Below are 15252 nucleotides of genomic sequence, written 5' to 3'. Positions count from 1 at the left end.
AAATTTATATACTAATATTTTTCTTTTTTTATAATATAGGAATACCATATCATCTACCATCGATGATAATATAGTACAACTTCCGGATGGACTTAGCTTTGTTTACAATATCAGAATTTCTGATATAGATCCAAAAAGCTTACATTGCATTGAAAAACATCGCCAACGAGATATTGATGTTTTAAATTCAGTAATATCTCTTCTAGAACAAGAATTTATAATTAAAAATCAAAATTCATTTGAAAAATGATTACCGTAATAATAATTTTCAATCAAGACTTTGTTCTATAATGTTCCTATATTTCATATCTTCTAAAAGTATAGAAATTATATAGTTCAAATATACGTACATATCTCTTCGTATGGAAAATACACAGAGTGTTCGCATTATTTTTATCCAGCATTTTTTTCAGAAATGGTAAACAAGAGAAAAAAATGGCAGTGGACAAAGTTGTATGGTTTGCAAACGTACATAAATAATAACTGTAAATAATAAACCCTCTCGATAGTGATTTCAATTCATTGTTTGATTCGTGTCTGCTATTCAGTATTCTTACAATTAAGTATATCGTTACAATTAGGTATATCGTCGTGATAACTTCTGTGCAATTTAGCAAATATTCTAGAATTCTGTTGATCAAATGAAGAATTTATTCAGATATTCAAAAGCATCATTTTTTAAATAAAAGATCATCATGAGAAAGACATTCAAAAGCATTATTTTTTTTAATAAGAAAAGAGTTTCAATAATCATTTTAGATTTTTTAAATAACACTATTTATTTTTTTATTATATTTTTATACATTTGAAAATAAATTCAGTGATGTAATACATGTATAATTTTAATTATTCATAAAGTAGCATTACAATTTTATTATCAATAAATCTAAACAAATAAATGTAAGAAATTAACGATAAAGTGAAAAATAAAGTTGTAGATTAGAATTCAGAAATATTCGTTATTGTAGTATTAGATAATTAAAGTGAAATACAATTACTCTCGTAAATATTCGGACATCGAAGTAATTGCGAAATTATCACTTCGTATTTATTTATTACGTGTTAATTTATTGTTGATATGAATTTATAATGAATTGAAGCATTTATTTTAATACATACAAAAACATACTTTATTATTTATTGTTTTGTACAGAATAAGTTATAATCAAAATTAAACACAATATTTCAAAAATATTCGAACATTATATTTAACTTTACAGTCGAAATAATCGAAAAAGTTTGTAAGGTCAGTGAAGTGGTCAAACTTAAATGTTTATACGCATAAAGTAATAAAAATAGAAAGTAAGGTAGAGTAATTGTTTGTAAAAGCAGTTTGTAAAAGCATGCCTAATTTATTACGAAAATAGCTTAAAAAGACAAAAATATTTCGTTTCACGTTCAACTGGTTATTTATCACAGAGAAAAAGGAAAAATGTATTAAGAAATTGGTGATTTATTAAATATAAATAAGAATACCGTCGCAGATATAATAGAACGATACAATGAAGAAAATAGGATTGAAACAATCCCGCAAACGGGACGACCAAAATCACTTACGAATTGTAAAATTATATGAAAAGGATAATTCCGAGATAAGTACTCCAATACTAACTAGAGAATTATGTGAAGAAACTGGAAAAAATAGTTATGTTAATACAGTTCGTCATATGTTATATGAAGATCGTTATCATGAGAGAATAGGTCGAAAGATGCTTTTCATAAATGAAATTAATCGGAAGAAACGATTAACATTTACGAAAAAATTTGTTTAAAAAAAAAATGTGGTGGAAAAATGTGATTTTTGCCGACGAAAACAAGTTTGAGATTTCTGGATGTAATAAACAGAAAATAATATGGCGAAAACCAAATAAACAATTTAAAAGAAACCTACAATATGGGGTGTTGATGGTGTAGAGTATCTCTACTACTAGAGTAGAAGAATTAATTTTTATTGATGGAATCTTAGACAGAAACAAGTATTTAAACATTTTGAAAATGCAGTGAAAATGGGCATAAGTGATATTTATAAATTTTATCAAGATAAAGATCCGAAATTTCGAATTGTTCAAGAATATTTATTATATAATTGCCATAAAGTCCTCTTCCACAATCTCCGAATTTAAGTCCCATTAAGAATGTCATTAAGAAAGGGATTCATTGGATCGCAATATTAAAAAAACAAAAGAAGAATTGAAAACTCGCTTAATAAGAGGGTGGAGAAATATATACCAAAGTTATTTACTTGAAATAATTTCTAACATGCCTACACGTTTGAAAAAGCTTATCTGACAAGGATTTCCAATAAAATATTAAAAATTGTTATAATTTACACTAATAATAACTACAAAATAGTTATGTATTATTAAATCCGAATATTTTTTGAGTTATTGAAATCATATTTAATCTTGATTATATACTTTATGTACAAAACTAATTATGTACTAATTATGTACAAAACAGTAAAAATTAAAGTTTGTATTTTTATATGTATGTATACTTAGAATAAGTACTTTAATCTATCATACAACAATAAATTCGGCAAACACATAATAAATAAATATACCAAGTGATAATTTCGCAACTACTTCGCTATTTGAATATTTATGTGATTGTATGCATATAGTACATCATTAAACTTTTGTAATTCAAGAATATTGTAAAAAAATATGTGATATTATTTAAAAACTATAAAATGATTTTTAATGGAAAAATAATAATTTTGAAATTACTTATTTAATATTAATAAACTTCTGTACAAAACATTTTTTTCTTAAACTATTATCAAATATCAAACTTAAATATCATAATATATCATTCCATATCAACATAATAATCAACAGGCGATCTAAGTAAATTTGTCCTAAATTTCAAATATTAATATTTGTACATATATTTAGTCAAATTATTTTATTATAAAATTCTTATATAAGATATGAGATAAGGAACATAAAGACCAAGAGTGTAATTATATATTTTTAAATTTATTCGTTTTATTTATACAAATTATAGAAAATTTTATAATATAATAATTTTCATATATTAAAATTAAATTTCAATATATATTTCTGATCTTAGTTATATAGCATTTTAAATTAATACCTAACAAAATGAAGTGAAAACAAATATTTATAATCGTTTATGAATTACTAACATGTAAATGCATAGATATCACATTGAATTATATATCATGTTAACCTAAATTATCAACTTAATTTATTAACTTAATTTATTAACTTAAATGTTACTATGTAGAAATTTAATAAATGAAAATGATTTACATTATGTGCTATTAAATTTATCTACAAGTATTAAATCAAAAGTTAGAATAATTTTATTTGACTCATTTTAAACTATTTGCAAGTATCAATTGCTGTTAAGATGTATATCAATGTATGACAAATTAATAAATGTTTTAATTTAAAGCAAGTCAAATGTATCTTACTTACATTTATAAAATATAAAGCTATTTAATATAAATATTATTGCTGTATAAAATGATGAAAAGAATTTCTCTGTTATTAGCAACACAAATGTATAAATGTATTAAAATAATAATAAAATATTTTTATTAATACTTTATCATACCTTGACTATTAGGCCATTTTTAATTCAATTCAATTCAATTTTATCAGAGTCCTCCAATTAAAAGGAAAATATATGTATGAAGTTTTTAGTAAAAAGTAAATTAAATTTTTCAGAAAAATAAAAGCGGTTCGATGAAGTATAACAAAAATTTACATTACATATTTACAGAATAGAACTAAATCATTGTAATTAAATTGTATTAAATATATTTGAAGAAAAAATGACAAATGCAATTAAAATTATAGTTAAATTTTCACATTCTAATTAGTCATATCTTTTTAACACATTAATAAAACAAAAATTATCTTATTTTTCATTCATCAATTATTTTAACAAACATATAATAAATATATTATGAAAAATTTGATTAAATCTTTGAGAAATTAATTGTCTTGTATGCAATAGCATCATGAATGATATGGACTATGTAATTGAAATTGCTATACCAACAGTTCAGAAGTGTATTAAAGTGTATTAAAGAGATTTAAAAAAATTAAAAATTCTATTTATAATATAATTCCTTTGTAACAATAATATATGAGTAATATATAATTATAAATTATAAATTTATATTATAATAAACTAGTTGCGTTAATAATTAAAATAAAAATTTACTCAATAAATAATTTATTCAATAAATAATTTATTCAATAAATAAATAAATAAGAATTAACAAAAGTTATATTTTATAAAATATGTTTAGAAAATATATAAAATAGTTTGTACATAAAATAAAACTTTTATAAATAAATTTATTATTTAATAAATTTATGATAAATGTATTTATTATTTAATAATAAATGTATTTATTATTTAATAATAAATAAAGATTAATTCATTAAAAAATAAATTTATAAGTTTCTAATTTGTATAATTTGAAATGTTACAAACATTTTTTTACTAAAACGATTATCCTTATCTACAATTAATAATTTTGAAATTCGAAATATATATATATATAGTTTTATATATATAATAAAAGTGAATCTTTTCATGCATCCCTAAATATCGTGATTTGATTGGTCAGTTAGAAGTAAACGTCGGATGGCTTCGGTTGGCATCGGTTCCATCTGTGAGGATCTTCGTCCCAGACCCCACTGTAATTCTTGTGGCTCTATCACAACCCACGGCGCCCCTCCCCAATGGGAGAGAAAGAGCAAGCAGCTGCAGTGCTCTCTCGGCTGCCAGTCGACGTTCGTAAATGGCGACGTATCGATGTCGAATGTACGTAGCGAACTGGTAAATCGTCGTACGTGATGACGGCTCGTCACTGAACCTCGGACGGCGATGGGCACGCAAAAGCCGGAAGAATGGGCGAATTTGCTGATCACACGTTTCGAGGAACAGGTACATTCCAGCTGTGACTTGAAATACAAATCTGTTTAGCTTTTCTTTCTTGCCTATTCGTCTTCCCTCTTCGTGACCGCCCCTCTCTTTCTTACCTATCCTTTTCCGGTGCTTTTTCATATTCTTTCTCTCTCTTTTCCTCTATTTACTTTTTGCTATATGTTCTTAATCTCTTCCTATATTATTCTTTTCTTATTCTTAGCTTCTTTTTTCTATTATATCTCTCTTTATTAGAAGATTATTACTTTAGAGAAAATTAGTGATTTTATTGTTTTTCATTTTCATGAGTCGTATTAAAGAAACAGATAACATTATTTTACGAATAAATAAAATTATTTTATAAACACTCAAAAAAATCGGCAATAGTTTAATTGCTCGTAAAAATTTGGCTAAATGTATGTAATATATGATTTTAACATAATTTCTATAGCTGTGGAATAAATGCAAGGAACATAATTTTCATTAGCAAATGAATATTCAGTAATAAAAAGATAAAACATAGAGTGATATAAGTAAAAGTGATATAATTAAAATTGCAACTTTGATGTCAATTAATTCTTGTTAATTAATTAAATTTTGAACTTTCTAATTATCATTTATTTAATATTATTTAAGTGCAAAAATTCAATTCTTTTTATATCTTGTGTGACAAGGCATAATATGAAATAATTAAATGTTTCTATGGATTATGGTCATAACAATAGTCGTTTAAGTAGAATTTAATTTACATTTTCTACGTATTGTATCTTGTATTTTTTCTTTTTACGTTTTTGTATTTCTTTTGCTTTGCTTAATTCTTTCTCGTCTATTATATGGGGAAAGAGAATTTTGTACGCAATACGTAAATATTATTTAATGATAATGTTTATTGTACAAATGCAGTGATTGTATGTTACTTCTCACATTTTAGAATTTGCTTCAAATGTAAAATAAATTTTAAATGACGCAATGACCCCAAAACAATTTCATTTATTTGACGTCAAATAAAGTAAATAGTTAGGAATTATAGAAATTTCAATTGTCATTGTTCCTATTATTAAAATAATAATGATTAGTATCGTTATATTTCCGAATGTATCGTCATTCATTTATTCGTTGATTCGTTCATTCATAGGAAGATGCTTTCTCGCGGTCTCCTCCCTCTACACGTCGTGAAGTCCACGGTTTGACCTTCGCCCCTTTTCCCTTTCCTCTCTACCCCACGGCTATTCAGTTAAGATACACATAGGGTGTTCCAAAATTGTACTATTTCAATAATTTGTTGAGTATTATTTTTATTGAAATAAATAAATTGCAAAACTATAGTGTATATTAACTTGAAATTTTGAAACAATTGATTTTTTATTTTAAGTAAAAATGTATCATTTGAAATTCAAAAACTAAAATATGCTTTCAAAATAAGACTAATTTTATTTCTTTCTTGTAATGTTTGTTAATTATTTTGAAACGACCAAAAAATTATATCTTATAAATATGAAATAATTTTATATATAACATTGCATGAGTAATTCTAATATTTATGACAATGTTAAAGATGACACATATAATTTTTTGTGTAGTAAAATTAAATACTTCGTATAAAAAGATTTAGAGATGAATTATTGGCATACCCTATAGAGTTCCATTCTCCGTAACCCCTCTATACCTACACAACGTCGTTTCCATCGTATCACGGATACATGAATGAAAATTGCATTTATTTTGCGCACAGCTTATCGAAGAATTTGAATTTATGGTTATACTTTCATGCTCGAATATTTATATTTGTAACTTTTAACAAGTGACATTTATGTTAAACAAAAGTGTTTAAAATATTTACATATATATATGTAAATCTGTATGTGAAAGAAATAGTCTTAGAATTATATTAATAAAATTAGGAAATGATTCAAAACATATAGAGCTTATATTACATTTATTATAAGTACAAACTGTGATGATGATCTACAGATCTTTATTTTATTACTTGTTATATTATATATTAATAATATTTAAATTGTCTTTGGTAGTAATAATACTATCTAAAATCAATATTTTGTATTATTAATCAAAATTAAATTAATAAATTTATTGTAATATTTGCATTAATAAAATTTCTTTTTTAAATAATTCTTTTTTGTTTATTTTACAATTATTTAATTTTTTATTGATTGACAATGATTATACGATAAATTTACAATTTAAATAGTATTCTCCTGAATCAGAGATTAATATCTTGTGATAAAAAATGAAAATGTGATAACAAAAAAATATGATTAATTTTTTTCAACATTTTATTCAAAATTTTCTTATAATATTTATATTTGTTTAAAATTTATCGATAAATTTTAAATTACTATTAGCATCATTCTAAATTACCGTTTACAACTCTGACAGTCTACTTTCATGACAGAACTATTTCTGTGCTTTATTGGTCATGTAAGTTTTGTATTTTTAGTACTTTTCCTATATGAATTACATATTTGAACAAAAACCATATATATATGTATTTTTTTGTAAAATTTAATCACTTGTAATATTTGTAATATTTTACTAATTCTACTATAAAAATCATTTTGTCATTAAGATCATTATCGAGAAAAATATATATAAAATATATATAAACATCATCAATAAAAATTTGGATGAATAACTTTCCCAAATATATTAGTAAGTTTCCATGACTTTTGTAAACTATCTAAATATTTTTTCATTTTGTAAATATTTATATTTTGTTTTCAACAAGCCAATATCCTTCCTTGAATTTTGTTTGTAAGAGTTCTTGCAATTTCCAGTTTTTTTCAATACAATGAATTTTAGATTTACTTCTTCCAAAGGTACTAGTTATAATTTTATAAAATTTTCTTTTTTCTCAAAATCTTTAATATTTATTTCCATTTTAACTTTTGCCATTTTGATATTCATAGCTTTTATACTACTATCATATCGTGCGGATTGTGAAAATAATAAAAATTGTTGGATTATTTTTTAATACTATCATTAAGTTTGATTTTATTGATATGATATAATTCGATATTAAATTAAAAGTTATAATATTTATGTAATTTATATTTTATTTGTTAAAAGTTAAATATAAGCATTTAGGTACTTTTACTATTGTAAATGCAATTAAATGTTGTTTACATGTAAATTTTAAATTTTTAAGACGTTAAAGATATTGCAATAACGTCTTCGATTAGTTGATAAAAGTACATATAAAAATCTAAATAAATGTTCTGAAATAAATATTTGGTTTTATTACTATTAATTATTTGTTTAATTATTGGTTTTATTACTATTAATTATTTTAGTTTTATCACTATTAATTATTTATCATTCATTGCTAACAATTTTTTAGAATAATAATTTAAAAAATTATTCCTGTTATAAATATTTCTTAAACATATTTAACATTTTGATATATGATGATAAATTTTTAAGTTATTAAATAAAAATAAACCATATATAAAAGTAAGAAAAGAGAGGAAAGAGAGCTATTAATATATTTATGATATACATAAAATTCTATATTTAAAACTCAGAAATATTGCACCTTATTATACATTATATACATAATATTAATTAGATTAATGAATAGGAAGTAATGCAATAATTTCATTCATTATAAATCCATCATATTAATTAATAAAAATATATAAACAATATTACTGCAAACAATTCATAATAACACATTATGGTATTATATATTTAAAATTTAATACTTAATTTTTTTGTGGTGTAGTTGCCGTGTCACAGCGGCCCTCAAACTACTCATTCTCGTATGAATGAAGAGAGAAACAAAAAATGCCTAATACAAATTTCTCGATATCGTTTCTCTCTTGTAATATCCAGTCTTACTAAAATACTTCAAAACGTTAATGAAATGGTGCCATGTATTGGTGGGCAACGTATATTTCATAGTACAGATCAAGATCGGCATTGTTATGAATCTATTACCATTATTTTAGACACTTTGGAAAAGTGTCTTGCAAATCAACCAAAAGATACAGCTAAATTCGATGAGGCTATGAATGTAAAATTTTTGCTTAAAGAGATATGTCAGTTTATAGGTAATTATATTTCTTAAATGTTTATATGTCTGTATTATTTAAATATTGTTTATATTTAAAAGTTTACATTATATTTAAAACCATAAAGAGATTTAATAAATAATAATATTATTTCTAGATATACCAAATGATAGTCCACAAAATGCTCACTTAAAAAATTTGGCAAGCAAAGTTTTGTTTGCATTAAGTTTGAATTTCTTTAATGCTGTATTTAATCGAATATCATCCAGACTTCAAGAACTAGCAAAATGTGGAGATGAAAATGCTGATTATAGTGATATTGAATTAATTCAGCATATTAATGTGGATGTACATAGGCTAACGAAACTTTTAAATGGTAATTTATCACATTCATTATTCAAATATCAATATAATATTTATTGCATGTACACTTCGTGCGCGCGCATTTTTGTATGTTTTATTGGATTATATAGACTATTTTTTTTACGCAAGATATGTAACTATAATTCTTTTATTGATGTATATAAAATCTGTTGTTATGTTGCAGAAGCGATACAAAAATTCAAACAACTTAAAAAATCAGCTCATATAGTTCTTATGAACTCTTTGGAGAAAGCAATTTGGAATTGGATGGATACTTATTCTTACGAATTTGCTGATCTTCAAAAAAAAGTTAATGAAGATTTAGGAAAAGCTTGTGAAGAACTATTTGATGTCCTTGATACATTTGCAGACAATAAAAAAGGAAGGGCTGCTGCTGTCTGGCCTTTACAAATTATGCTTCTAATACTTTCACCAAAAGTTTTGGAGGAAATAGTTAATGCTGATTTTAGTACTCTTTGTTCACCAAGACATTCAAAAAAAAAGCAATTTATTGACAGTATTAAAAGAGGCCTAGGAATGCACGGTAGTTCTAGTAGGCATTTAGTGGAAGCTGCAGCAGTTACTTGTATCAAACTTTGTAAAGCATCAACTTATATTAACAATTCAGATTCGAATAATGTTATCTTCGTACTTGTTCGACATGTTATGAATGATTTGATGGTACTACTTTTTAATCCAGGGAAAGTATTTTCTCGTGGTCAAAGCTATGTTGCCCAAGACATCGATCTAATGATAGACTGTTTTGTTAGCTTCTTTCGCATTAAACCTCATAACAACGAAGTACTTAAAGTCTGCTTGAATCTGAATTATCCATCGACATACCAATTTGTCTTGGTTAGCTCATTATACAAGTAAGAAAAGAAATTTTTATTATAATTAAAAAGAATATAAAATAAAGATATACATTACATGTTAAAATATAAAACTCAAGAAAATGAGTTTAAAATTTAAATATAGTGGACTTTCGATCTTCGAATAGTTTGAACAATTTAAAACTCGAAAAATTCAAGGAAATCCGAGATTGAAAAATCGAACAAAGAATCATTTGACAGAGTTGAATTCAACGAGTAAAATACTATTTATTATCAGTTGTTGCTGGGGTTTAAAATCAGTGTGAAAACTGTTTTTCTCTTTGTATCATTATCTACTAATATATGAAGCCTTGTTAAAATATTCTGCCAGATGTATCAAACCCTTTATCTAAAATATAATCTTTATTTACATAAAGCTTAAGTTTTATAATATATAAATAAAATATAAAATCTTTTATGTTGGGTTAATTGTGCGACTCTGGAACGGATTAATTCAATTTATATTATTTTTATACGGAAATTTAACTTGGAAGTTGAATCGTTTTCTGGAATAAATTGTGTTTAGAATTGGAGAGTCCATTGTATGAAATAATAAATTTTTATCTTATAATCTTTTTTAAAAATAATATTAATTTAATATTAATAATTTCTATTTTAGAATTGTAACTCAACCAAGACTGCCATGGTGGCCTCAAATAGATCTTCTGTATCCTCGTAGTGCAGAACTTAGAAATATGTTTACTGATATTTTAAATAAGGTCACACAGAGTTGCATATCACATACACCGTTGCGAATGATTCAAAGCTTAACACTTAAAGGTAAAGAACAAAATAAATACAGAGAACGTGGAGAAGAAGTGTCAAGTTATAGAAATTTACTTTTATGGATGGTGAAACTTATTCATGCTGATCCTATGTTACTATTAAGTGTAGGTACTTTATATAAAAATCTCAGTTTTTTCTTATAAAATGATCGCTATATGATCTATATTTCTTATTTTACAGAATCAAGGAAAAGCTGGTCATGAAATTCAAAGTTCAACTTTAGAACTAATTAATGGTTTAGTTTCTTTAGTTCATCAACCAACAATGTCAGACATTGCACATGAAGCAATGGACGCATTGTTGGTATTGCATCATCCAGATAAAATAAAAGCATGGAATCCAGAATCACCAATTAATACTTTTTGGGATGTTAGTTCACAAGTTTTGTTTTCAATTTCCCAAAAATTGATTCAGCATCAAATTGTTAATTATACTTGTATTTTAAAATGGCTCAGAGAAATACTAATTTGCAGAAATGCTTTTCTGGCACAAAATAAGGATTATGCTAATGTGGGTAGTCAGATCGCTGTTTGTAAGCAAGCACATATTAAACTTGAGGTTTGTTTAAATTTATAATATATTATAGAATCGTTTCTTTGAATGGTATTGTCATATTTGTTTATTTATTGTGTTTTATTTGTCAGGTTGTATTTTTTATGTATTTATGGAGTATAAATATGGAAGCAGTCTTAATATCAATGTCTTGTTTTGCGTTACTTTGTGAGGAAGCAGAAATTCGTTGTGGTAGTGATGAAGTAGCAGTAACTTGTTTGCTTCCAAACTATCATTTATATCTTGAATTAGCACAAGCTTCTACTGTGTTAATCACTGGTGAGTGAATGTTCAAAATATTCTATCTTTATATAAAATATTCTATTTTTTCTAAAGTTAAAGTAGAAATTCGAATCGAAAGATAACTGTAAAATGACATTACAATTTTGTTTTATTATAATCTATAAGAAAAGAAATATTTTTATTCTTTCTAAAATTACTTTATAATTTTTTATTTATTTTTATTTCAATATATTTTGACTAAAGTTATGAAATATTAATTAAAAATAACTAGTATTCATATTTACCAAAAAGATTAACATAAAGTAACATTTTTTAAAAATTAGTTTCTGTTCGGGTATTTACTTACGATCATTTTACTTGAATTCAAACATTCATTCATGAATTTTTGAATTCACTTTGTATTTTGATTAGTATAACCCTTATATGGCTGCAGTAGAGTATTAAAGACCTTGTTACCGTAACAGCCAGCGGGGAAAGTAGGCTATGCTATCACGATTATAATTATGGTAAGTGTTATTCAAAATGTAATTTATATATATGTATAAAACTAAGATTATTTTGTTGTTGTTTTTTTATTCGAATTATCTAATATACGCAGTATATTATATAATTGTTTTGTAACTAATGTTCATACATTTCACGAGCCTATTGTATTTTTTTTAGGACGTGCTGCTTTACAAAAAAGAATTATGGTCTTATTGAGGAAAATAGAACACTGTGTAAATGGCATACAGTCTGTATGTATATATATGTACATTATATATATATGTATATATAATGGATATATATGTATATATATATATATGTAATATTATATTAACATAATAATGTTCTAATTTAAGAATTATTTTTTAAAGAAAAAAATATAAATTATATTTTATATTTTAATATTATTATATTTTATTATAATATTATTATATTTTAATAGTCAGACAGCGGTACTTCAAGCAATGAGCCAGATGTTACCAAGTCATATGTTGACTCGGCATATTTATATGTTATAAAATATAGTTTTGGATGTATTATATCTGTTAGATATATTAAGATATATAAAAGTGTATTTTTTTTACAATAAATTATACACATTTGGGAGATTTTTACAAAATTAAAAATATTTAGCATAAATGTCAAGTATAGATTTATATGGTTATTTACAATAATTCGATTATATGTTCATAAAGATATAAAAATCATTATAACAAAAACAATTGATCCGCCATCCGACTATTAAAAATATCAGTGATATAAATAATTTATTATAAATAATTTTACAAAGTAATTTCATTTGTTTGCTTAATAAGGAAAAAAATAATATGAACACAAAATACTTTTCTTTTGTAGGCTTGGGAAGAAACATTTAGAAATTGGGAAGTAACTTCGCGTCAGTTAGTGAATTACCCCAAATCTAAAACAGAAGATAGTCAGATAGAATCATTTCACCGAAGTATGGGAAAGCGAAGAGCATCACATCAAAATTCAGAACACGAATTAGAAGAACAAATTAATGAATGGGCTAATATGACAGGATTTCTTTGTGCTTTGGGTGGAGTATGTTTACAAAAACGTTCTTCAAATAGATCATTATCAGGAATGCCTCCAAATCCAGAACTAAAAAAAAGTTCAAAACAAGAACCCACATCTTGTTTATCAAGTTCAAGTCAGGAAGTACAATATTGTACACAATTCGTTTATAATTTATTACGTCTATTAATTTGCAATAATGAAAAATTTGGAAATCAAATTCAAAAACATGTTAAAGAATTGGTTGGCCATGAAATGAGTCCTGCACTGTATCCAATTCTTTTTGATCAAATTAAAAGCATAGTTGAAAAATTTTTTAATCAACAAGGACAAGTTATAGTAATGGAAGTTAATACACAATTCATTGAGCATATAATATTTATAATGAAAAATATTTTGGATTCTAAAACAGATCAACCTTCTGAATATCTTGGAATGACCAGTATAGAAGGAATGATGTTGGCAATTGTTAGATATGTTAGACATTTAGATATGACTATACATTCTATTCTTATTAAAACAAAGTTGTGCCAACTGGTTGAAGCAATGATGAAAAGACGAGATGATTTAGCATTTCGACAGGAAATGAAATTTAGAAATAAACTTGTCGAATATTTAACTGATTGGGTGATGGGTGCCACTCATCAAATTACTCCATCTACTAGTGGAGACTTAACTATTTATACTCGGTAAATTATATTATATAAATTTATATTAAATAATGTTTTCTTTTTTTAATGTAATTTAATAATTAATTATATACAGACTGACATACCTAAAATCTGAATATCTTAGTTATTGGTCGAAAATAACAAAAAAAAAAAAAAATAATAATAATAATAACCTGATGTTTTTTATGAGTAATTATGTGAAAGACATATGAAAATTAACTTCGTTTTTTTTTAAATGAAATCATAATTTTTAATGCATTAATAAGTCCATCTCGGTATTCTTTATAAAAAAATTTTATTAATCTATTTAAAAAATAGATTAATAAAATTTTAGTTAGTTTAGTAAATATTTACTTTAATTTTGTAAAGTCTATTATATGAAAGGTGAGGAACAAGAATACAATTATATGTTCTTTTGTATTTTTTGTAAAAAATGCCAAGTTAATGCATTAAAAATTATATGGTTTCATTTTAAAAACTGAAGTAAGTTTCACTTATGTTTATCTACCAAAAACTATTAACATCAGATTGTGTGTTTCTTAACACCAACCAAGTTTAGTCAAAATTTTTTTTCTCATTATTAACAGCAAAGATATTTTAGCTTTATATTATTACTTGTACAATAAAAATTTTGATAAAATATTTAATTTGACAATGCATAAGAAAGAAATATTATTGAAACGTATTGAAATAATCAAGTAATTAATTATCAATTAATACTAAAAGATTTAACTATGAATATTTTCAGTACATTTAATTTATTTCATGTGCAGTTTTGTTTATTAAAAAATTTAATTTATCATATGGCTAGTAATTAGCTATTATAATTTTAATATAATACACTTGTCTATAATAATAAATTCTAAATTCATTTTGTTTATTTTGTTTTAGAGACTATATTCATTTTGTTTATTTTGTTTTAGAGACTTAGATCAAGCTTGTATGGAAGCAGTTGGAGCATTGCTACGAGGTCTGCCTCTTCAACCCGAAGAATCTGATCGTGGTGATTTAATGGAAGCAAAATCTCAATTGTTCTTAAAGTACTTTACCCTTTTTATGAATTTATTAAACGATTGCAACGATGCAACTAGCGAAGATAAAGAAATAGTGTCTCAACAACCACGTTTAACTAGTGGTAAATTATCTACTTTACGCAATGCTACCATACAAGCAATGAGTAATCTTCTCAGTGCAAATATTGATAGTGGATTAATGCATTCACTGAGTAAGTAAAATTACAATTTTTTTATATTAATGTTATTGATGCAGTTTCATATAAAATTTCTTTGATTTCTTTAATTT

The 15252-nt window shown here is 24.3% G+C and overlaps 2 protein-coding genes across 10 annotated transcripts in view; both read left to right on the top strand.

The window, feature by feature from the left end:
• LOC122528952 (inositol-pentakisphosphate 2-kinase) overlaps positions 1-759 on the top strand; it is a 211599-nt gene extending 210840 nt beyond the window's left edge. For 3 of the 5 annotated variants that reach the window (XM_043654618.1, XM_043654621.1, XM_043654620.1), the window contains exon 8: positions 40-759. In XM_043654618.1, the coding sequence (XP_043510553.1) occupies positions 40-250 (211 nt within the window). In that variant the 3' untranslated portion in view covers positions 251-759. The remainder of the gene's footprint in view (positions 1-39) is intronic. The other 2 variants (XM_043654619.1, XM_043654622.1) reach the window with 1 other exon arrangement.
• A 3986-nt stretch (positions 760-4745) lies between these two features.
• Positions 4746-15252, top strand: part of LOC122528955 (neurofibromin) — a 48005-nt gene continuing 37498 nt past the window's right edge. For 2 of the 5 annotated variants that reach the window (XM_043654628.1, XM_043654626.1), the window contains exons 1-11: positions 4749-4932; positions 8654-8981; positions 9100-9318; positions 9490-10177; positions 10797-11067; positions 11144-11521; positions 11608-11794; positions 12223-12264; positions 12422-12495; positions 13100-13968; positions 14874-15175. In XM_043654628.1, the coding sequence (XP_043510563.1) occupies positions 4873-4932; positions 8654-8981; positions 9100-9318; positions 9490-10177; positions 10797-11067; positions 11144-11521; positions 11608-11794; positions 12223-12264; positions 12422-12495; positions 13100-13968; positions 14874-15175 (3418 nt within the window). In that variant the 5' untranslated portion in view covers positions 4749-4872. Of the gene's footprint in view, positions 4933-8653; positions 8982-9099; positions 9319-9489; positions 10178-10796; positions 11068-11143; positions 11522-11607; positions 11795-12222; positions 12265-12421; positions 12496-13099; positions 13969-14873; positions 15176-15252 lie in introns of all 5 variants that reach the window. The other 3 variants (XM_043654629.1, XM_043654624.1, XM_043654627.1) reach the window with 3 other exon arrangements.

The sequence above is a fragment of the Frieseomelitta varia genome, unplaced genomic scaffold, assembly GCF_011392965.1.
Source record: "Frieseomelitta varia isolate USP_RPSP 00005682 unplaced genomic scaffold, Fvar_1.2 scaffold_272, whole genome shotgun sequence".
Taxonomy (NCBI): Eukaryota; Metazoa; Arthropoda; class Insecta; order Hymenoptera; family Apidae; genus Frieseomelitta; species Frieseomelitta varia.
This window is presented reverse-complemented; position numbering and strand designations above follow the sequence as displayed.